The 26,292-nt window shown below is 30.7% G+C and overlaps 1 protein-coding gene across 1 annotated transcript; it reads left to right on the forward strand.

The window, feature by feature from the left end:
* Positions 1-24,202, forward strand: LOC134714838 (vesicular integral-membrane protein VIP36-like). Its single transcript, XM_063576469.1, has 9 exons — positions 1-157; positions 4,110-4,225; positions 5,669-5,783; positions 6,539-6,621; positions 7,782-7,943; positions 8,350-8,464; positions 9,543-9,598; positions 12,207-12,267; positions 17,900-24,202. The coding sequence occupies exons 1-9, from the start codon at positions 34-36 to the stop codon at positions 18,052-18,054; spliced, it is 987 nt and encodes a 328-aa protein (XP_063432539.1). The 5' UTR covers positions 1-33; the 3' UTR covers positions 18,055-24,202.
* Positions 24,203-26,292: the final 2,090 nt, after the last annotated feature.

Here is a 26,292-nt window from a genome sequence, read left to right on the forward strand (position 1 = left end):
CCCAACCGGAAGTGGTTGTTCTTCGTGTGAAAAATGGCAGCGTTCAGTTGGTCAGCATTTATCTTTGTATATTTAATTAATTTCGTGCAGGTTCTAGGAGAATGGAACACAGAAGATTACCTGAAGCGAGAACACACCCTTGTGAAACCGTATCAAGGTGAGACAGAGCTCTTGACATGCATGGTTAACGCATGGGTTTGCTGCGTCAAATGTGCCCTCAAAGAATTTTCGTCTGCATGTTCTCTGGATTTCCTTTGTTGTAACTCTTCACTTGCTCCAATAAATTTAGGGATCATCTATCATATTTAACAATAAGGCCTTAACTGATAGGATCTTCATCTAAATTCTGTAAATAATTTCGATAAACAGTACAGAACAGATTTTCAGGAAATGACTCTAAATAATAATGAGTTGATGTCATGATGATGAGGAAGTTGAAGCCAAACTGTTATTGAATATATTTCCAAGAAATAATGTTTTCTTATAAAGGCCATATGAAACAGTTTTTTTTTAAACTTTTTTTCTATGAACATGATGAATGACCATGGCCACAGTGGGTAATTTTGTTTGTATTGCAAATCCATTCATTTTGCTCAGAATTTACAGAATATTACAGACCAGCATCATAGTTCTTTTCAGCAGGAACCAGTGTTCTCCCAAGGCCGATATGACGCTGCGGTGCCGCAGCGCCTTCATAATATTTTCGTAGATCCCGCAGCGTCTTAATTGGCCGCTGTCCCTTAATACTTGATCCCGCAGCATGTTAATTTTCACATTTTCATTATAAATGTTGGTTAAAATTGTCAAGTTGCTGATCACCGCTGAGAGGTCGGTCAGTGTTACGCAATAACTGATAATTAGTTTTACCTGAGCCACGCTTATCTCAGCCTTAACGGACTATGTTATCATGTAATAGCGTAAATGATCATCAAGAAAATCGGTATTTTCAGAAGAGAATTAAAAAAATTAAAAACTTCAGTGCAGAAATTGAAGAAATAGATCGCAAATACATTGTAATTACACATCGTGTTTGGGATTACTTGACCATTTAAATGATGATTTTTTTCATTGGTCGAGAAGAAGAATCTATTTATACATGATCAATGAACGTATTGAATACACGTGATAAATTTGAATACACATTGCTAAAGATATTTACGATGAAAATTATGAATGAGAGTATTTGTAGTTGAAAAAATTAAAATAAACTTTGAATAAAGAGGAGTGATTTAAATTAATAGAAAGTGAAAAAATGTTGATTGCAAGCTCAAATCGTCTCAAACTGTCATGTTTTTAGAAATAAAATGATCATTGAACATCGATCGCAAATCCGTCCGTCGGGAAATATGTGACAATCCAATCAACACGGGTAGAATTGCCGCAGCTTCTGTTTAATGTCATAAGTAAATAATTTCAATGGTCTTAACTTTAACGAATTTGTAAAGTTTCGTTTATATCTACCATTGTCTACCTGTCAAAGATAGGTTTTAACGGAAGCAAGTTAACTCGTACCAACGGAAACTCGTACCATGTTAACTCGTACCAAAAAAGTTAACTCGTAACACAGGAAAGTCGTACCACTGCAAACTCGTACCATCAAAAATATATAAAATATTAAGAATATTTTTTGTAAACTTAATAAAACTAATGTTGAATTACTTGAATTTTATACTGGATTTTATAGACAAAAATAAGATTTTTTTTCTCTAAAAAGCTTTATTTTTTAAGCTGATCTTTCAAAGTAGTTATAATCCAGAAGAAAGAAAAAAAATTGCTTTAACTGTACCTTAAGTTGAATATCTATATCCAAATTAAATTAATTAATGCTGTAATCCATGATCACACATTGAATGCTTTGTTTACAATTGTTGAAAGCCATGTGCTTTTTGGCGGGAAAATTCAGGAACAGGAAACGGTTACATTTCATTGTAACTTGCTATTTATAAAAAGTAAGAATTTCATTCATGAAAAATTACTTTGGAATGATTAAAAATTAAACTCAATAATTATCAGTAAAAGTTTAAAAAAGTCTTTTCATAAGAGACAACAAAGCAAATCTGCCATGGTATTTTCTATCCAAATTTTTATAGACAGGGAACATTAGCTACAAATTGGTCATTGTACTTTCAAATTATATACATTTTACAGACTTGAGAGGTATTGAGTGAAAGTAAATTACATACATCATAAAACACCATTTAAATGCATTTAAATAAGTTGGTACGAGTTAGCAGTGGTACGAGTTTGCAATGGTACGAGTTTTTGTAAAGTGGTGCGAGTTGACGTTGGTACGAGTTTACAATGGTACGGGATAACTATAATTCGTTTTAACAATAATACACACGGAAGACGGTAATGTCAAACTACGGAAACTGTGAGCTGTTCATTAAAATATTTTAATAAAAACTTTTTTATTTAAAAAGTTGTATACCAAATATCTAAACCATATTCGATTTTAATAATTCTGAATAAACATGTTCTCTGCAAATAACAAAGGGTGACTTCTAAGCAAAAGGCTGATGATGGAAGTAAAAGTTTTGTTTTTCTAATGAAAAGGGGAATACATATACAGCTCCGTTTACACCGTCAGTATTATAAGCAGATAGCAATTGCTTCTCCCAATCCCAACCAAGCTTAAGTTTTAGCAAGTGATAACAGCAAGCACCATGTTTCTGGTTTCAGTGACAAGTGTCTCACTGAGTTTTCATGGCTTAGAAATGTTAAAAGGGGTATAAGCAAAAGTTATTATGAGAGGAGGTTTTCAACCCTAAAGAGGATAAAGACAATGTTGAGGAACAGATTGTCCAACAAAATAACACTATCTTGAACCAATAACCCTAAAAGGAGCAGAGAGTACAGAGATGAATATTTATATTTTGACTTCTTTAATTGACTGAATATAAATAACTTTTGTGTTTAAAATCAATTCATTTCATATATTCTTGTAATTCATTAGTACTCTGCATTATTAAACACATAACACAATGCATTAAAATTTATATCACATGTCATGATTTATGACTTATTGCTTAAGATCACAAAAGTTCACTCTAAAAAAAGAGTTAGATGCCCTTGAATTTTGCGCCTTAAAAAAATCCTGGGGAGAACACTGGGAACATATATTTTAAGGGGCCTTGATACGACCTATTTATATTGTAGCCAATTTCATCGTCAGATCTGACAATAAAACTGCAACAGTGTACAATAGTCAATATGATCAAACAAACCGAGTTTTAATATGATGCCACTTTATGGAAATGTAAGCTGTGACTCTTGTCACTTAAAAAATGTTACAAATGTATAATCACATTTATTTCATCACCAAGATCACAGAAGTGTACAGAATGAAATTCCCAAACCATTATAAAATACGTAACATCAAATAAACCACACATATTTTGGACATTTTACAAGACAAAATATATCTGCTTTATAATGACACTTATACAATTAGAATTATGTGGTTAAATTATTGAACAGTTCCAATAGTTCTTCTGTTAGATGTTACTTTCAAATCTATAAATCTCGAAAAGTTGTTTACATGTAAGTCCTTCATTTGTAATATCAATATTAAACTGAAAAACCTATCAGATTCATTTCCTGATACATTTTTTGTACATTGTAATTAATAGATACAGTTTTCAAAAAATTTGAACCTTCTCCTGATTAGGTAATTTTAAACAACATGAACAAGGGACCATTTGAATTATGCAACCACAACTCTCATGAATTCTTATTAACCAAAAGGAACTCGATTTGGGCATTTTAACAAGCTATAATACATGTACATGATGTATAAGGGATCAACTGAATGACTATATGATACATGTACATGTTGTACTGGGTCTGGTAGAATATTTTTACTTTGCAAATTACAAGGCCAGCATAAATATCAGCCAGGCTAAAAACATAATGCTTATTATTTGTACATAATGCTTATAACCAGCTTTACCATAATGCACATATAAAGTTTAAATTTGGATGGAGAATTATGCTCCTTTGCCAAAGGAAAAATTGCTGTTTTTTCCCCCCATTGTCTAACTTCAGTTTGCATCATCCAATTTTTTTTAATCTTATACACAATTATGACCATACTTTTATTTCTGCAGGATCTGGTGCTTCAATGCCATTATGGGATTTTGTTGGTAGTACATTGGTAACTAATAGTTACGTTAGACTTACATCAGATCACCAGAGTAGACAGGGAGGAATATGGAATACACAGGTAGGATAATAATACAACTTCTATAACATCCCTATCATCGTCATGTATAAGCATGAAACATATAGGAGTTTTATGAATACTGATAAAATTCTACAGAACACATACATTGTATTGGGAATAATTCATTCTTCTACAATTAGCACATGTCACTATTTATCAAAATTTCTAAAGTGTTAATATCATATGATCATATTGTGATTTATTGGCCTATTTAGCATTAAATGGATATTTTGTCAAATTTTCTGTATTTATGAATGAACAGTGGTGTACATGTGGAGTAATCATCAATGAAAAAACAAACAAAACAACACAGAAATCCCTGAACATCTATATATCATGTACATGTACAAATGTATATTATATAGATATATCAAGTTCAAAGTCCCTTATAGCTTCATTTTGAAGATCCAATAAAGTTGTTAATAAATCTAACATATTAGATACATGCAGTGTACAGTAGCCTTGTGTACTAAATGTTTATATTTTATTGTTTGATTGATGTTTGCTTTACGCTTCATCAGCGAAAACCCATACATGTATATTGTGGTGATACTAAATGTATGCCTTGTACAACAGACCATAGATATATAAAGATGTGGTATGAGTGCCAACGAGACAACACTCCATCCAAGTCACAATTAGTTAAAGTAAACCATTATAGGTCAAAGAACTGTCTTCAACACATAGCCTCGTCTCGCACAAAACAGCAATCTGTAAACGGCCCCAAAACTGACTACCAGTATTGTAAAACCATTCAAACAGGAAAATCAACAGTCTAATCTACATAAAAAAAACAAGTACACTTATGAACCAAATTAATGAATGACATCCACTTAACATCAGGTTCCTGACCGAGGACCAGTGCAAACAAATGCTGCAGGTTTTAAAGTTTAAATAGGTAACCAACCTTCACCCTCACTTGTAACAGTAGTGTAACCTCACAACATAGAAAGACACACTATAAAATATCAATTGAAATGACTTAACGTGACATCACAACATAGAAAGACACACTATAAAATATCAATTGAAATGGCTTAACGTGACATCACAACATAGAAAGACACACTATAAAATATCAATTGAAATGACTTAATGTGACAACATAGAAAGACACACTATAAAATATCAATTGAAATGACTTAATGTGACAACATAGAAAGACACACTATAAAATATCAATTGAAATGACTTAATGTGACAACATAGAAAGACACACTATAAACATATAAAATATCAATTGAAATGTCTTAACTCAATCAAAATACATAAAACACAAACAAGTCAACATTCACTGAAAAAATAAATTGGATCTGTGACACAATGTAAATACAAAATAAATAAAATAAATAAAAGGCGAGATGTTAAACGATATCAGAAAGACTACTGCATTTATTTTTGAATCAACATAATTTAACTACTATCGTTAATTTATTATTTTAGCCATGTCACATGAAAAATTGGGAAATACATGTACAGTTCAAAGTTCATGGTTCAGGCAAAAACTTATTTGGGGATGGATTTGCAATATGGTATACAAGAGACAGAAACCAGCTAGGTAATATTATCTAAAACATCATAATCTGGTACATTCCACAACATCATTTTAAATGCAAAAAAATAGGAAAAAAAATTATAGGTAGGTGTTAATATAAGAAAGTTTTATCATATTTTTTTGCTTTTTTGTGTCAAATTTACCATGTTGTCAATTTTGTAAATTTGTGATTTTTCTCCGTTTTAAGTACAAATTGCATATTTTTTCAACTTCTTTGTTATAAATGATTGAAAACATACATATCTAAGAAATTTGAAAAGAAAAAAGGGATGTGGGATGTACATGTTTCTGGTAAAATCATTTTTTGTATCCCTCACCTATTTTCTCGATATTTTGGCTAAAAAGACTGACTCGATTGGTAATAAAATTTGAAAAATGTATTACTCAAAAACTACTCATTGGAAATACCCAATTTTTTTACAGAGTTGAGTTTGATTATTACATTTTTTAAATTCATTCATATTTTAAACTTGTATCTCATGTTTTAGACATAATTCCAGAACGAGATTTCAACGAGACTGAACGAGACTGAAATGTCAGAAGAATACATCCTTAAATGATCTATGGTCATGATGGTTGTTTGTAAACAAGATTTTTTTTTAGCAAAAACAAATTAAGATACAATTTCATAAATAAAGCATTTTTCAGTATTTGCATTATTTGTTATTTACCATGTTTTAAACATCTCTTGATTAAGTTTTACTTGATCCATTTTATGATTTAATCATGCCTCAATATTTGTGTTTTTTATTTTACAGGCCCAGTATTTGGAAATAGGGATTTTTACACTGGATTGGCTATTTACCTTGATACATATGCAAATCAAAATGGACCACATAATGTAAGAATATTTTGTTAGTTGATGACAACTGATTTACAATGAACTATAAAGTATAATCAGTCGGGGGCGTTACTTAAACAAGTATTTATTTTTAGTTACTTATATAGGTAATTTTTGTTTAAAAAAAATATAAAATAACTCAATAGAGTTATTTTAAATTTCAATAGAAGCCTGGACTAAATGTATTTTTTATGAATTTTTAAAGCATATTATATGATAAAATGAAAAACTTATTAGATTTAAGAGGAGTATAGAGATTAAGGGTTACTTTAAAAATAATTACAAAAATATTACTTGAATAAGTTATTTTATACATCTTTGAAAGAATAAGTAATAACACTTATTCAAGGAACATTTGTAATTGTTTTGGGTTACAAATTATAAATAACTTCAAGTCTAAATTAATTCACAAGTTTCTATCTATTTATATCTGTCTACCTTCAAGATTGTTGAGAAAATGATATTTTGTTAATAGTTTTTTTAATAGTTCCAAGATACCAATCTTTGACCCAAAAGCATTGATATGAAAGATAAGTGGGTCAGAAAGTCAATTAGTGTTTCAGAAAGATTAGATTTCTTATTTCATGGGGAAAATAACCAGATGACTGCCAAAATTTGTTAAAGCTAGTAAGATCTGTATAGTCAGACACCTATAAAAATAATATTTAGAAAAGTAACTTATACATGTATAAGTAATATTTAAAATAGCCTTGTTTTCAACATTACTTGTATAGGTAATTTTAAATGTTACTTGTTTGAGTAATGCCCCTGACTGATAATGGGACTTGTAATGTCAAATAAACAGATATTAAATTTGGTAACAAGAAAATGGTAATAAATTCTCATATCTGCCTGGATTTTCCATTTTGGAAAAAAGGTACTAGTAAAAAGCCAAGGACATGTCTTTGAAATAGCAGCTTAATAATAATATCAGCTTAATAATAGCCAAATGCAATCCACTTCCCCACTATGTATCAAATGTTGCTGATTGCCATTGACATTTAAACATCTATCAATTCTCCACGGAGGTAATATTTTGGCCGATTCCACTGTAGTTAAATTTATTGTTAAGTTACATACTTGAAATATTAAAAAAATGTAAAAAATAAATAAACTTCACTATCATGATGATCATGACTATTGTAAATTATCCATTTTAGCATGAACATCCCTACATATCAGCAATGGTTAACAATGGAACGTTACATTATGACCATGACAGAGACGGAACACATACAATGGTCTCAGGATGTGAAGCTAAATTTAGAAATAAAGATTACGATACATTTATTGCGATCAGATACCAAGATAATGAACTTAAGGTTAGTGATTGTTTTATACAAGATTTGAGGTTTGAGATTTAGAAAAAAAAAGGAATATCAATAAAACTCAAGTCTATATATCTGACCTTTTATGCATTATGTGGAGTTTGAAGACTTGCCAGAAATTTTGATGAAAAGCATTGTAAGATCGGTTGGAGGTTGATTTGAGGAGGTTAAAAAATAACAAACTTTATTATAGTTCCTGAATGCTTGCAAAAGTAGGGTTAATTTACTCCAACTGAAAGACAATAGAAAAAAAAAGAATTCTTGTATTTGATATTTATGTCGTCTTTAAACATTTTTATTTTGATTAATCAGTTTAAAGCAATATAATCATGATAATGTGTATTTGTCTCCGATTTATTACACACTAATCAGTTTTATAATAACAATTCTCTATTTCTAGGTTTCATTAGACGTTGATGGTAAAAATGCTTGGAAAGAATGTTTTTCTGTTCATGGTGTTAAGTTACCATTGGGTTACTTCTTTGGTGCCACAGCAGCAACAGGTGAACTAGCAGGTAAGATTTTCACTTGTATATGTATGCAAGTCACATGTAGATATGGCATTTGTACAAGTATGAATGTTTTTTTGTTAATTTCAAAGCATAAGCATGTCACTATTTTACAATTTTTGAACTAAAATGACCATTTCGATATGTAAAGACTGAACAATACATTCTTGTTCATTCTTTCAGTTTATTTTCTGACTAATTCAGTGTGACAAATTCAGTGCTGTTTAGACCATACATTTGCAATCAAACAAGATCTGGCCTTGAAGGCATAAAACTTTGCTCAGTAGCTGCTCTGAGCACAAAAATCATGTTCGAAACATGAAATCCAGCAATTTGATTGGTTGATTTTCGAGTCCAAAAATCATGCTCGAAAGATTTATGACCGTGAGGCCTGTTCGATCTGTGTTTATAGCTGTTATTTACCTATACTAAAAAACATCCAACATTCTGGTTTGTCTTCAAAGGTATTGATCAGTTCTGGATTACGTGAAAGCAGAAGTATAAGCAGTAGTGTTATTGTTAAATGTGTACACATTATCTCTTTTCATTCCTACACATACATATAGAATTATAGGTAGTTTCGTTTTTGATACTGACTACTGTAAATTCAGAAATTATTGCGTGCATTTATTATTGCGATTTTGTAATTTTAGACTTAAATGCGAATTTTTTTTTTACAATTTTGAGAAAAATTCTGTTGAATTCATATAAAATATTTCAAAATGCGAGTTTAAATTAATGCGTTTACAATTCTGTTGCATTTTTCGCAATAATAAAAACCTCGCAATAATTTCTGAATTTACAGTATATATATCATGTGGAATATCTAGACGAGCCTATTAGGGTGAGTTGAGATATTTCACCTGATATAGTCATGGCAGGTAAATAGTATAACTACTTTTCTAAAATACAATTATTTTATAATATTTATTTGATAATATTATAATCTTGGAATAAATTTCTGTTAGTTTTATGATAAGTTATTAAATGATTGTATCAGTTAATGGTAAATATATGTTGATGAGAATGATATTTTCAACAGAGGGAATTAACTACATGTACATGAGTATTATTTTAATTGTAGATAATCATGACATTATATCAATGAAGGTTTACCAGCTAGATACAAATGCACCAGCTGTAAGTTGTTTGTCAAAGTTTATGATTATGATTATGATGAGAGATGATATAATCAATAAAATATTCATTATATTGTATATTACGGATTACAAAAATGTCAAGGTTTGTGATTGGATAACAACACAGAGATGTCAGTGTATATTCAGGAAACTGCCGGGGTATATACGTTTTTATCCCCAATTGGAACCTCAAAAAAATGTCATCATAACACGGTTACTATGTGACGTAGTCAAAAGCTATTAAACTGTCAGAGGCTCACAGAGGGAAAAAATGGTGTGCTTCAGTCAATAATACATTTTTGATACAAAATCACGCAATTAACACTTTTAATACTAAATTTAATGTAAAAAGCGTTTTTATAAATTATAACATGCACGATAAAAGCATGTTCACAGCAAATTAGACAATCCTTCACGTATGCCGAACATATCAGGTTGTGTTTTCCAACTAATATATGTGTTGTCAACAAATACCTGCAGTGGAAAATAACATTAAGTAAGGGGTAATCCGTAATATGTGTGTAATTCAGGTCTCAGAAAGGGTATATACTGTGTTCCCCTGCCTTCGGCTCAGGGGATATAAACTCTAAGCCGGGAATGTCACAGTATATACCCTGTCTGAGACCTGAATAACATATAATATACATAATCTGATTTTATACGACTGCAAAAAAAATTGGGGGATAGTATAATGGTATGATGTCGTTCAAAGACACATTGGTTTCCAGACAATAACTTAAGTTCAAGTGAATAGATCTTTATGATTTTTTTTTCTGAAGGTTCAATACCAAAAAAGGAAGATTGGGATCAATTTGGGGATGATGGTCCCAACCTTTAAGGAACAAAGTCTCCAAAAGGGGCCCAAAACAAGCATTTTTCAAGTTTCAGGATAATAACTTGTGTATAAGTTTTTTTGATTACTCTGAAATTGTACCACACTGTTTAAAAAACCAAGTAGATGGTTTAGATTCATAACAGGGGTTATGGGGCCAAAGTTTAGGAATTAAGGGGCAAAAAACAATCAAATATTTTAGTTTCCAGGCAATAACTTGTATGGATCTCTCTGAAATTGTACCACATTGTTTCATATAACAAAGGGGATGCTGGGATTATCATTTGGGTTAAATTCCCAAAATATGTAGGAATGAGGGGCCAAAAAGAAACATGTTTCTAGTTTCCAAACAATAACTAGTGTTCAAGTGTAGGGATCTCTCTGAAATTGTACAACAAGGTTCTATACTTCAAAGGAAAGGATGGGATTGAGTTTAATGGGTTATTACCCCCAAGGGTGTCATTAATGGGGGGGGGGGGGTTTACAATTTTTTTAGGGATACCTTTTTTTTTTAAATTTTAAATTTCAAATTTTGAAAAGTTTCAAGAAGAAATCCTCAATTGCACAACATTGTGCAATAGATTTGTTAGATATTTGACTACATTTATTTTGTGACAAAAACTTATATTATGTCAAAGATTTGTTCGCATTATCCAAATTCAGATAGTATTAAGCTTTAAAATTGTGACCAAAGTTGCTAGGTCAGGGTTCTACCACTGCGGTTGTATAAAGCTGCACCCTACCGAGCACCTGGTTATTTCATGTTTTAAAGGGGGGAATAAACATATGTTGTTGTAAATCACACTAAACATTTATGTATCTGTCATCCATGTTTTGCCTAAGTATGAGTAATTTTAGTTATCTGTAACTCAATAAACTTTATTTGCATGTCAGTGCAAGGTCAGATCTAATCAATACTTAAAATCAAATAATAAGAGCAATTACATTTTTCAGTTGATTTATTATTCTGTTTAGTGATGATCATAAAGGTCCACACTTAAATTAGGTGATCTTGACATTCAATTGATACATCATGTACATGGATGGATAATTTTAGTTTGTTTATTATAAGCTAAGGTCCAGATATGAGCTATTGCAAATAATATATGAGTGATATTTTGTCAGTTGATGCATCCTGTTTAGAATTAAAGATCTTAATTATTTGACCTTGAATTGTGTATGAATGGCATTGGTTAAGTTTTGCATTAAATTAGAGTGTGAGCAACTGCAAATCATAGAAATTACATCATCATGTAAAATAAAGAATGTCAATAATAGAAGTAGGTCACATTGACCTTGATTAATGGCTTTAGAAATGCAATAGGCAAGGGGATTATATGATGGTTACAACACTCAAGCTCTATTGTGATAACAACCAGAGAAGTAGGAATGGCCAGCCTAGAGACAAAGGAATAAATACTTCTTCACCAATTAGGTCATCCTGTATGAAATGCAAACCTGACCTGAAACGCCCCTTTATAAACTAGGGAACCAAAATACAGCTCACTAGGTATAAAGATTTAAAGAAAAGTGCAGTAAATCAGTTATAAATTTTATAATATAAAACTACATTTAAAACATCAGCTCTTTGTCTATGCATACTATAGGAATATTGAAGAAGGTGCTATATGTCAGGCTTATATAAGGATGAATGGGGAAAAAGGCATCACAAATTGACTTATTAATGTGTACATGTATTTAAAATGAAAGGTTTTTATCTTTTCAGTATAAATGAGTTTATATTCTGTTTGAATTAATTTTAAGTTTATTATTTTAGAAATATGAACCAGCTGCATATTCAGGGTTACCTTCTGCAGATAACATGGAGGCTCCTAGAGGTAAATATTATTATCATTTTTTACAAAAATCTCAAAAGTTTGAACAGATTTTAATCATTCATGGAATATATACATGTAGCTATTAACATATCATTAATAACTGCTTTGTTGTACTACTATCCCGCAAATGAAATTCATGATCTCCGAGAAATACAAATAGAATACATCTGCTAGGTTGGAATTGTTGCTATTCTCAACGTTTTTTTAAACCTTTACATGAATTACGCCCTTATTTTCTGTATTTGACTCTGTAACCTTTACAAAAGACTGCATTAATCCCGAGACTTGGAATGGAACCACTAAGCTGACAATGTCTGCCTAAATACAAGATTAATAACAGTAATAATTTAAATACAAATTCCACACATTCAATTAACTGCAACACTAGAAACAGCGCAGTACATACATTTCTTATTGTTCTTTGTAATTATCAATGTTTTCTAGTCCCAACAAGTTGTAAACATTCTTGAACACAAGACTTACGTGTCCCATGTGAAATAAAAAAAAAAAGTAAATTTCCAATGTCCCACTCTCTATGCACACATTTGATCGATTCAAGGTACAAGGGCAAAAACTAAAATAAACACTTTTGTGCCGCATTTTTTTAGGGGAGGAGTTGTAGTAGGTTTAACTCATGTTTGTAAGTACATTAATAGTTGTCACAAAGTTGGTTTCTATTTTATAATTTTTGTTTACCTTAATCAAATCTTATGAAACATGTATACACAGAGATCAAGTTTGAATGTTATTGGTGTCACTGTTAACTGTATAATTTGCCTTATATGGCCTGGTTAACTAAAGACATTTCTACATACACTACTATATTTTTCGACTTTCATGTGGATTTTTTTTTTATCTTTTCGGAATAATGGCATGTAACTGTCTCATCAACAATTATACCACATCTTCTTTTTTAAATTAACAGAAAAGATAAAAAAAAAATCTATATGAAAGTCGAACAATATAGTAGTGTATGTATGACGAAAAGAGGGCTCTAGAAAGGTTCTCCTTAGATCAAATGGTAAATTTTAATAATTTTCTTTAGTTAACCAGGCCGTATAGGTTACATGCCATTATTCCGACAGCCCATTGGTCCGACAATCCATTAGTCTGACAACCCATTAGTACAACTACCCAATAGTCCGACAATCCATTGCTCCGACAGCCCAATACTCCCACAATCCATAAGTCCAACACTTATCAAGTCAAGCATACAGGTAACAGGATAAAAAAAATGTCTGTCTGTATTATTAGATATAAAAACATGTTTTTAAAGAAATAACTCCGTATATATAACATCAGGCTAAGGTAGTTCCAATACTTTCTATATACACAATTCGAAATCTGTATATAGAATAAAACAGAACAGAATATTTCATTTTTCCAAATTAAAGGGTCTATAAATAGCATATAAACAACCAATGATGATGCAAACTACTGATGATACTTCGCCCAAATATTTCGTTGTTGAGTTTTGAATCTGAAAAAAGCGTCACACAGTATAGCTGAATAATATAAACCCCGAAACCAATTTTCAGAAATCTTTGTATTAAATTGTAGTTCTTCTGAAAAATATGACGATTTTTTTTAACTTGGCTGTCATGTGAAAAGTGTTCGTTAAACAGGAAGTGGTTGAGTGATGAATCTGAAAACTTATCACACTATATTGCCGACTTCAATAAACCTTTCAGAAATCCTTGTAATGTAGTTCATGAAAAAATTCAACGAAAATATTCATGGAACGGAGGGATGAACTGGACGGTTGGAAGGACGGACAGACAGACAGAGGAAAAACAGTATGCCACACTTTTTTTGAAGCGGCGGTATAATGATTGGAACAAAATAAAGACTTTACAACAATAATAATATGATATAATTATCTTAATAGCACCATAAGCCTCAGTCACAATCTGAGCCAAAACAAAATAGGACAAAACCCAACCATGTTTTTTTCAAATAACAGTCAGTATGAAGACATGTACTACATAATTCAAAAGAACTATTTTTTAACAATACAATCGTCAGTATCCCCCATAATAGTCAAGTTTTCTTGTGTTAACATCGAGATGTGCTAGAAATGTGCTGAAAGAGTTCCTCTCTCAAATTGTTATGAAGTGAGCATTCGACAATCATCCTCAACTCTATCAGCTGTACATTACAATTTTTCAATTCTTAATGTAATGGGTGAGCACTGATTCTTAACTAACATATGCACTTCCTTTCTTAAAATCTACGGAAACATATAAGCGCCACACATTTTTAACATTTTTCTTCCAATGTTTGCATTACAATGCAAACCTTTGCAAAATAATGCAAACCTTTGTTTTATCTTATTTCTTATTTAAGATTCAAAGGAAACAGTTGTTATTAATATAGGAGACTGTATATATCAAAATGTATCACTATTGTAGTCATTGCAAAATAAAATCATTGAATAATTAGATCATATATCATTGACTTCAATAATGAGCAGAATAATATAAGAAAATGTGGTATGAATGCCAATAAGAAAACTCTTTATCTAAGTCACTATTCCTAAAAGTAAACCATCATAGGCCAAAGTACGGTTTTCAACACGGAGCATTAGCTTACACTGCATGAACAACAAACTATAAAGCCCCCCCTCCCCAGAAACGATATCCTTGTTACTACTAGTATATAAATATATTACAAAGAAAATTGAGTAAATTGCGGTTATACGGAAAACCAAAACATCAACTCTGCTAATATAGCTATAACCCAATATAAATATACTACCAAAGTAAGCTCTTGTTTGTGTAAAGTAGGTTGGCAAGAAATATATAAAGAATGGAGATGTTTTATTAATAAAATTATGTTCTCACTATTTAAATTGCTAACCAAGCATCTTAAAAACACTTCATTATATTGAAATGAAAATTCAATGACTTTCTATCAAAGAATCTTGATCATATTCTGAGATTCAAAAAAAAATGTTTCCTTATTAAAAAATCATTTTAAAGCAGAAAGAAAAATTTGACTTGGAGTTTCACAATTGTATGACATTATTTTGAATCTTTCAATTTAAATATAAGGGGATTAATAAAGGAATCAAAAGAGTAAAAAAATATAGAGATCAATGTGCTTGATTTCCAGATATTAGCCATTGAAATTTTGGCTGGAAAATATTCTCTTGACTTTTCATAGCTGTTTCATTGGCAAGTTTACATTCTCAAAACTATCAAAGAATAATTTGAATTTTATAAGACTTTTACAGATTGCTTAATATCATTATACATGTAAAAGATTTATAAAAAGATAAGTGGGGGTCAATGCCATTTTTTTGGTATTCAAATGAATAAAACCTGAGGTTTCCGAAAATCTGACAAAAAATCAAAAACCCTGACAAGCAAACTGCAATATACCTTAACTAACCTCTGGAGCTAAACCCAAGTAATAATTTGGTAAATTAGTATCCAAACTTCATAACTACAGTGCTAACTATTCTGTACACATTTGCACTTTTCTGAAAAACACCAGAGAAAATGTGGTAATTCAGCAAAAATCCCATTTTCAGAAAAGTTGAAAATATGCATTTTTTTACAAAATTTTACAAAAAAGTTACAAATTTGGTTGACATGCAATCTTCACCAAAATGAAGCTTAAACCAAGTTCTATCAATGTTTCATATGAAAATCAATGAAAAATGCACGATTTGATTCATAATCAGGCTCTGAAATGAGGTGATTTAGCTGATTTTTGAAAGATTTTATCATGCTTAACAACCAAAAAATTGTGTGTCCGTTACCATGGCAACCACTCATATTTTCACACTCAAAATTATTTTTTGAGCATTTTTCATTTAATGCTTCTACTAGACCAATTATAGAAAAAATCTGAAACCTTCATGTATCGCACGCTGCCTGGTTCTTACAAAGAGCTGTACTTAAATCTGTAAACAGGGAAATATCATACTTCTGTTTAATAATTTAGTTATTGGTTTGAATGTTAGGAGAACCAATTTACAGCCATAAACTCTACATTTTGTATCCCCAGTCACAGTGGATAGTGTACTGGAATCACTCTGTATATTCATAACTTTCATTAACCCTTTCAACGCTATACACGGAAGTGCCCCAATGACATACGCCGTCCGCCACTGCTATTCTCGGCATATGCCGCGATGACAACGGATTTTTCATAAGGACTCTTAAACCATACAGTTTTCATTCAGGTCCTCTCTAATTTGTTCTTGTGTAATACGAGGATATACAAGGTCTCATTTGCGCTTGAAATCCTGGCAATTTTCATTGTAAAATCATGCAGTAAAAGGAAATTGATGGAAAATAAAAACAAATATTTTGACAAATGCAAATGGCAGAAATCGGAAACAAAGCTGTAAATATGGAAATATTTCAGCATTTTTATGGTGAAACTGACAACAAGGATTAGGTAAAAGGTTTTTGGTTATCTGAATGTGTTTATTACATTCAATTCGTATGGGAAATATGATTTGATCGATCATTACGAGATGTAGAAAAGGGGGGAAAACGGAGGTTGACTGAAAATTTTGAGGACGGAGCCACTGATTTGTGCCACAATTACATTATACGTTGTGTATGGTGCAATATGTTACGGAATCGAGCAATTGGTGTTCTCTTTATTAAATGGCAGATAAAACAACAAAATAGATGCAGACTAAAAGTAGTTTTTATTCAAAATGCAACACAAATGTAATAAATTACACCTTTTACCTGTTAATTACCTGAAAATGCAGTTAACCTGATAAAAGTTTTATGGAAATAACATTACAGTTCATACTCTCCTGAGCATTTTTCATGCAATAACTTTCTCTGTATCTCTTATAATAAAAAGGATACAGCAGTCTGAAAAGGAATTTACTGTTCTAATGAATGAACACAAAAAAAATGCAGCAGCAGCAGCCATTTTTCTATTTTTTTGTGTAGCATAGAAAGGGTTAATCAAGACATAATTCTGCTTTTAACAGCCTATTATTTGAACTTGGAATTATTTTTAATTATGGAAATTGCTTGATTTCTTGTTATTGAAATTTTTTATAAATTCCATGTTTATTCTGTACTGAAATGTTCTGTGCTGCGCACAACACGTTCCTTTACAAAGAAAATAGTATATTTTCAATAGAATGTACTGTGCCACGCACAACACTATCTAACCAAAGTACATTGTATGGAAAGTTTTATTAACAGCTCAAAAGATAATAATACCAAATAAACATGGAATTTATTAAAAATTTCAAACACAAGAAATTATGCAAATTCCATAATTAAAAATAATTCCAAGTTCAGATAATAGCCTGGTTTTTTTTAATTTTAAAATATGATATTCTAATTTGACTTGTCACTAAATATGTTGAGTTTAATTGATTTCAGATCGCTGTGCAATGTCCAGTTGCTTAAAGATTCTTTGAATTTCTGTGTCAATTTTTTTTTAAATGCAGCAAACATGGCAAATAGGAGTATACTTTGCTTGAAATTGACCACAGTTCTTTTTTGATGTTGTACAAAATTGTCTTTTATCATATTTTTTTTAAGTATATATTATGTTTATAAGTTTTATACATAAGGAAAAAACTTCAGTTAAACAACATTTTGAAATATAAACTAATACAAGATCTACTATATCTTTTTTTCAGAGCATATATCAGATGAAAAAAGAGGAGCTGGTTTATCAGGATGGAAACTATTAGCAGTGATCATTTTAGCAATCATTGGATTAGGTGTTTGTGCCATAGTAGGATTTATCATATTTAATAAAAATCAAGATTATTCAAGAAAACGATTTTACTGATATCATTGTACTTCTCAAGCTGTCAATAATCAGACATTGTAAATTATTTACAACTTTCCTCAGGGCTATTCCATTAAGTTTATTTACTTCTAAAAAATCGTAATTTTAGAAATTTATTTTCCAAATTTGGCATAAACATATATATGTTGACATATTTTCTCAAATTTGTCATGTTTTACATACATAAATACATATGAAACATTTCTCACTTTTGGAATAGTCCTGATCAACTCACCATCATTTGTTTTAAGATTCATCTGAATGTTTTTATAGTTGGATTCAGTGTTATCATTGTGGATTTTAACTATATATTACCACAAGATTTTGTAATTGTGAAAAAATGCAAGTCATAATATTTTGGTTTTCATTAAAATTTGGAAAACCATAACATTTTTTAAATCCAGTTCAAATTAATATAAGAAAAATAACCAAACTTAAGGTGGGAAATACGTTCATTGATTAATTCTTCAAGTTGTGAAATAGGTCATGATAAGGTTGATAAATATATAATTGAAATTGTACATAAGGTAGAAATTATTAAAAATACTTGGGTAGCAGAATATGGATAAAAAAAAGGGGCAATTTATGGTAACTTCCCTTAAACTATTCAAAAGATCTAATTTAGTGCAGGGGGGGGGGGGGGGTACTTTAGTTAAATCAAATGTTTGTTTAATATTGTGGCAATGCACTAATAATGTTGTATTTTAAAATATCATTCATAGAGCTTCTGAGTAACTTCTCAATTCAATAAAATAGCTTTTAGCAGATATATTATATACCTTACTTTCACATAGGACTACATGTTTTTTAACCTAATTTGTTTTATTTGTATGAAGGAAAAATAAAAAAAATAATGGTTATTTTTTGCTGGAGTTGGGTGACATTTCAATTCTACAAAACCAGACTTGATATACTGTAAATTTAATTACTTTTTGTTGGTACCAATTTTTGGGATAATTGAAAACTAACATGTTCATGGATATTTTGATTTCATTGTTTTGCCAAAGTCTGGATACAAGCCTGTTGAAAGTTTGTTATTCATTGAGTTTAATTTAGTTGTTCACCTGTATTCACAAAATCAACAACAATTGGTAACCAATAAATAAAAATGAATCCACTGTGGTCAGTTACTGTGAATTCATTAATATTCGTTGGATACCAATTTTCGTGGCTTTCATGGATACAGGGGAACCACGAATTTCAGTACTCAACAAATTACAAATTTTCTAAAGGAATGTATGTATACTTTGCCAAAACCACGAAATTAAATATCGACGAATATGCAAGTTTTCCTCAAACCACAAAAAATTGGTACCCACGAAAATAAATGAATCCACAGTATGGTATTACAAATGTTTATATAGTTAATATATTGTGACTTTCTTATATGGATGCCTATCTTGTATAAAGTCTTATGTTTTTTAATTACTTTCAATTGCCTTCAAATTCTAAATTGTATGTTTTATCTAGTGCTATAATATCAGAAAATTGTTCAATACGAATGTTTGGTGCTGGATGATTGTCATCTATGTTTACAATATTAAAAAATGTTTGTTACTGTATAATTATGTCCTAACTATATAAATAAGTGTTAATAGTTCTAAAAGTCATTGTAACTTTAGTCTTGTAACGGTAGGTTTTTATACGACTTCAAAATTTTCGTCGTATATTGCTATCACGTTGGCGTCGTCGTCGTCGTCGTCGTCCGAATACTTTTAGTTTTCGCACTCTAACTTTAGTAAAAGTGAATAGAAATCTATGAAATTTTAACACAAGGTTTATGACCATAAAAGGAAGGCTGGTATTGATTTTGGGAGTTTTGGTCCCAACATTTTAGGAATTAGGGGCCAAAAAGGGCCCAAATAAGCATTTTCTTGGTTTTCGCACTATAACTTTAGTTTAAGTTAATAGAAATCTATGAAATTTTGACACAAGGTTTATGACCACAAAAGAAAGGTTGGGATTGATTTTGGGAGTTTTGGTTTCAACAGTTTAGGAATTAGGGGCCAAAAAAGGGCCCAAATAAGCATTATTCTTGGTTTTCGCACAATAACTTTAGTTAAAGTGAATAGAAATCAATGAAATTTAAACACAATGTTTATGACCACAAAAGGAAGGTTGGTATTGATTTTGGGAGTTTCGGTCCCAACAGTTTAGGAATTAGGGGCCAAAAAGAGACCCAAATAAGCATTTGTCTTGGTTTTCGCACCATAGCGTTAGTATAAGTAAATAGAAATCTATGAAATTTAAACATAAGGGTTATGACTATAAAAGGAAGGTTGGTATTGATTTTGGGAGTTTTGGTCCCAACAGTTAAGGAAAAAGGGGCCCAAAAGGTCCAAAATTAAACTTTGTTTGATTTCATCAAAATTGAATAATTGGGGTTCTTTAATATGCCGAATCTAACTGTGTATGTAGATTCTTATTTTTTGGTCCCGTTTTCAAATTGGTCTACATTAAGGTCCAAAGGGTCCAAAATTAAACTTAGTTTGATTTTAACAAAAATTGAAACCTTGGGGTTCTTTGATATGCTGAATCTAAAAATGTACTTAGATTTTTGATTATTGGCCCAGTTTTCAAGTTGGCCCAAATCGAGGTCCAAAATTAAACATTGTTTGATTTCATCAAAAATTGAATAATTGGGGTTCTTTGATATGCCAAATCTAACTGTGTATGTAGATTCTTAATTTTTGGCCCAGTTTTAAAATTGGTCTAAATTAAAGTGCAAAGGGTCCAAAATTAAACTAAGTTTGATTTTAACAAAAATTAAATTCTTGGGCCTCTTTGATATGCTGAATCTAAACATGTACTTAGATTTTTGATTATGGGCCCAGTTTTCAAGTTGGTCCAAATCAGGATCTAAAATTATTATATTAAGTATTGTGCAATAGCAAGTCTTTTCAATTGCACAGTATTGTGCAATGGCAAGAAATATCTAAATTCACAATATTGTGAAATAGCAAATTTTTTTTCAATTAAGAGTTATCTTTCTTTGTCCAGTATAGTAAGCAAGAAATATCTGCAAGAATTTTTTTTAATTGGAGTTATCTTTCTTTGTCCAGAATCAACTTAAATCTTTGTTATATACAATATACAATGTATATTCATTTTTTACTACCAACTGATAAATTTAAACATCTTTACCATTCAGTGATAACAAGCAGTTTTTTTACATCTTAATATTTTATGATGTATTTAAATGAGTAGTAATTGTTGCAAACTCCATTAGAATATTTTAATTGAAATTAGTTTTGGAATAAGGGAAAGGGGGATCTGAATAAAAAATTGGGTTCAATTTTTCTCATTTGAAATTTCATAAATAAAAAGAAAATTTCTTCAAACATTTTTTTGAGAGGATTAATATTCAACAGCATAGTGAATTGCTCTAAGAGAAAACAAAAATTTTAAGTTCATTTGAATACATTCATTCTGTGTCAGAAACCTATGCTGTGTCAACTATTTAATCACAATCCAAATTTAGAGCGGAATCCAGCTTGAATGTTGTGTCCATACTTGCCCCAACCGTTCAGGGTTCAACCTCTGCGGTCGTATAAAGCTTCGCCCTGCGGAGCATCTGGTTTACATTTGGTAAAATTAAGAATGGAAATAACTGGTAGGAAATATATACTGATTTGATAGAAGCTGCAGTTGGTTTAATATTTTTATTTGGAGGTTTACATATTTTTTATTTGGAAGATTTGGATTGGTTGGTTGGTCGTTCAATAAAAAATAAAAAAAAGTATCTTAAATGACATAGATATATATATAATTTCAGTGTACTCAAGCTTAATTACCATAGTTGTGCCCATACCTTTTGACTTTATTACTTAATTTTTAGTTAAACAATGCATGAAAAAAAGGTACACATAGCTTTTAATGTATATGCACATGAACATCAAACAGAAAAGCATGAGTAAAAAATTTGAAATACGCTGCACTAAAACAACCCTTCCACCTGTGAAGCGGAATTGTGTTGTGTATAAACAGGAGTAATGTAGTGAAGGGGTATTAAGTTTTATCCTTATCTGTTGGTACATGCTTCAGTACGCCCCAAGATAAGTTTCTGTTTATATTTTAGAGATAATGAATTAAATGTTGGCAATAATAACAAAATCATCAAATTTAAAGAAAAAATCTTTTCTTAAAGTTAGGTAGTTGGGTCAGATGATCTGTAAACCATGAAATTATAAAAGCCTTGCCTAAATTAGAAATAGAATTCAAAGGTAATGGGGACAACCATTAACTTAAAACCTTGTTTTTATAATCTTATGTTGTTCATTGTGGTTTTATATTTAATGGTTGGATTACATGATTTTAATATTGGTGTTTTTGACTCCCTTACCTCCAGTTATGTGTTGTTAGGTTATTTGTATCACTGGGTTGCTGTCGTATTGAAATATATGACGCATGTTGTTTGATTTATAGTTTTGTTGTGAAGAAGCCTAATTTGCAATCTTTGTACTATTTTTAAAATGCAAGTTATAAATTTTTCATTAGTGTATGGCTACTCACCTAATTTGAAAAATTTTAAAAGATATAACTTGCACTTTTTTCATTGCTCAAAATCTTCTATTTCCTTATTTATTTTAAAGTGAATTTCTATTCGGAAGACAACTTATAACCTTGCTGATATATTTGAACTTAGCTTCTTAAATAAAGGAAGACAATTTTGAGACTACCAGAGTTGAGATTGTAGATAAGTATAAACCTTACAATTTAAATTGTTATACTGTGTTGCTGCTGTATTATATATTTTGCAAGTTAGAAACAGTCTTCACAAAGGTGAAGGATATCAGCAATATTCCAGAACTGGACAAATGGACAAGTGTCCTGCCATTGCATGCAATTTAAATCTTCTGCCAAATATTTTTTTGCTTCTCAACAGAAATAATTTTATGTTACATATGAACAGTTATTTTTTTATTACATCTTAAGGACAACTGGTGCAAAATTGAGGTCAATCTCGGTAAAAAAAAAAGAAGACCCTGAACTCAAAATTGATGTATACTAAATACTTGTATAATTTGCCATATTTGTTTGTTTTCATTGTTTTAATCATTGTATTATTAAGGAACTTGACTAAGTACGGTATCTTTAAAAGATTGCATTGTGAATACCATATACAAATCTAAAGTTAGACATGCATAGTGACTGACATATGAGAGGTATTAATTTCTTGAGACTTAAGTGTATAATTGTTTATTTTGTATCATTGATAGCTGCTCATTTTATTGAAGATGATTTGATTTTTTTATTTATCTGCTTGCATGTGTCTGATTTGTTTGCCATTTGAATGACTGTACACATATATACACACACAAACACGCACACATATATACATATTTTAATAAATTTTAATTTGATAATGTTTATTACTAACACATTATATGACTGTATCATTAACCTTATAATATAAAACAATATTAAAGGCTTGTAGATGAAGGAATATCAGATAGACAGATGCACAACATATTCTATGTTGATGTTTTGGTGAAATTATTTTATTGCAGTTAACTCTAATCTCTATTCATTGACATTATTCTACAAGCTCTCACAGAAACACTATTATAACACAAATATGCCAATTGAATGATTTAGACTCCTTGGAACATTATCCATGTTTTTGTATATAAAATTAGTTGACCTACAAAAAGATTTTTTAAAAACCTCATTTCGGAAAGGTTATAAAACTGAAGTGTAGGATTGTCAGTAAACACTTCAATCAAATCACAGCTTTTGATTTTAAATGTGAATAGAAAGGATGTGATGGTATGCAATTTCTTGAGAGTACACTTTGCAGCTATTTTAATAAACAATATTGGACATATTATGAATGGACATAGATTTGTGTAATTACAAGTGTAAACTAGATTTTGCATAGCAATCAATGCATGAGAAATTGAGATGCAAGGCTGAGTGACAAAGAGAACATAAGTGGAATATGTCTTGCTGCTTAATAGATTTGTTAATGTTAATGTAGAAAATACAGTGATGTGTTTTTGTAGTATTACTTAAATTTAGACAGAATGGTATATGTTTAAGGGTTTGGGTAATATTGTTTTGAAAGTTATATATATGATTGATTTATAAAGTGATATAATGAATTCCATGCAGTTTAATCAGTTATTAAATGATTTGTATAAGTATTGTTCTGCTTTGAGTTTTTGCAAGCCATGCGATCCTTTATTTGAACAGTATATGTATATATACTTTGTTAGGCATCTATTAATACTTCATTGTCCCATTGTCTGTCAAGTAGAAGATGGAATACCTGATCCATTTTGAGAGAAAACCAGAAGAGATTAATTATGGCTTTTATTTCCGAGTTGAAAACATGTTAGCATACAGAACAAACAATCACTTGTACAGAAGGAAATCAAATGTAATTTAACAGTGAATTATAAGCAGGAGGTTTGTCTAGCCATAAAACCAGGTCCAGCCCTTCATATTTTCTTAAAATGTCCTGTACCTAGTCAGGAATTTGGTAGTTGTTATCTAATAGTCTATGTATGTTTGTGTTTCTTTTTGTTGCAGTTCAGTGTTTGTGTTGTTCCGTTGTTTTTCTCTTATAGTTGATGTGTTTCCCTTTGTTTTAGTTTGTAAGATTTGTTTTTCTTAATTGATTTATGACTTTTGATCAGCGGTAAACTTCTGTTGACTTTATTTATAAACAGGTACATACTCAAGACAAAACAAAGCTCATGTTAAATTTATAGATAGTTTACAAAAAGTTAGAAATAAAAAAAGATGTGGTATGAGTACCAATGAGACAACTCTCCATAAATGTCACAGTGTGAAAAGTAAACTAGGTCAAAGTTCAGCCTTCAACACAGAGCACTGGCTCACGCCGATATAGAGGACCCTGCATTGAGTGGTGTAGAACAATTCAAACAGGAAAACCAACGGTCCAATCTATGAAATCGAGAAACACTTGTGAACCACAACGTTTTACCAATACAGAATTACTATGCCCTACCTATTGATAGGTGTTTTAAACACAAGTGTCAAACATTTATAGTGTTCAATTTTCTAAGAATTGGTCAAGCTGTAAAATCAATGTCATCCGGAAACTGAAAAAAAACAACTATTTACGTCAGTAAGGGGCATAACAATCCATTTAAACTTCGCCTTGCAGGAGTTTATACAAGGCTCAAGTTTTGGTGTAAACTTAATTACTTGAATTTTATTTGAATTTCATAGTCATTTTTTTAAAGGCAGTGCTTTAAGGCCTGACTTTTAAGTCATGAGGTTCATCTTTTCATACGCAATCCATGCTGGGGGTCTTTTGGCCAGAAATAGATCCGGAAATGTTCGAATTTCTCCTCTTCTTTTTATGGTATGATATGGTTTTTGTTTCTTTCATTTACATTGGGGACTAAAGAAACGATCAGTGTGTATTGTTCGTTTTATAGAACTTGTTATAAGTGTGTATTTTGCATTATAAGCAGTCAACCTGACTACAAACTATCAATAGTTGTATATTCCGTGTGGAAAGAGGTCGGGTCAATTTCAAGTGTTATCTGACATCTAAAGATTCTTTAATTAGTTCAGACGTTGATATAACAATGAAAAGTCGACTGAACATGATTAATATTGCATCTTCTATAATTCAAAGCGGAATTCGGTTTATGAACGAGAAACCGTAAAGCGTTTTCAATTTCGGTATTAGTTATGTATGTTATCTACGTATTATCCTGGTTCCCGGTACTACGTTCCGGGTATTAGCTATTTGATATATTTGATGTGTAACATTACAATCGGGTACCAGCCAATCTACGTGTGTATGTGTACATGATTTACCGCCAAAATGACCGACTTAAAAAATAGTCCATAAACGTTCCGTATAATAATATGCAAATTCATAATTAATCGTAACTTTTTATATCTTTGTATAATTAATTTAACAAAATGGATTCCACAAAATTGAAAATAGCATTATTTTACGAGGATTTCTCATATTTTTTTCACTTCCGGGCGCGCGCAGTAATACGTATGTTTTGAAGAAGCTCGAAGAATTTGACAAAGTGAATTGAGAAGGAAACGGATAGATATACGTTCTTGCTATCAGGTAAAACAATTTAAATGTACAGAACAAACACATTTACTTCACACAAATAGTACAGGCTTAAGCTTTTTATTGTCTAGCTTATACACGACTGTAGTCAAGTGTTTAAACGACGGCGGCGACCTACAAGGTACGGGTCATACTGGGTCAAGTCTAAATATGTAAACACATAT

This window comes from Mytilus trossulus, chromosome 4, assembly GCF_036588685.1.
Source record: "Mytilus trossulus isolate FHL-02 chromosome 4, PNRI_Mtr1.1.1.hap1, whole genome shotgun sequence".
NCBI classification, from domain to species: Eukaryota; Metazoa; Mollusca; class Bivalvia; order Mytilida; family Mytilidae; genus Mytilus; species Mytilus trossulus.

Coding starts and splice junctions, on each gene's coding strand:
- LOC134714838 (XM_063576469.1), top strand. CDS start 34: ATGGCAGCGTTCAGTTGGTCAGCATTTATCTTTGTATATTTAATTAAT. Junction 4,226..5,668: donor GAGGAATATGGAATACACAG/GTAGGATAATAA, acceptor TTATTATTTTAG/CCATGTCACATGAAAAATTG. Junction 9,599..12,206: donor TAGATACAAATGCACCAGCT/GTAAGTTGTTTG, acceptor TTATTATTTTAG/AAATATGAACCAGCTGCATA.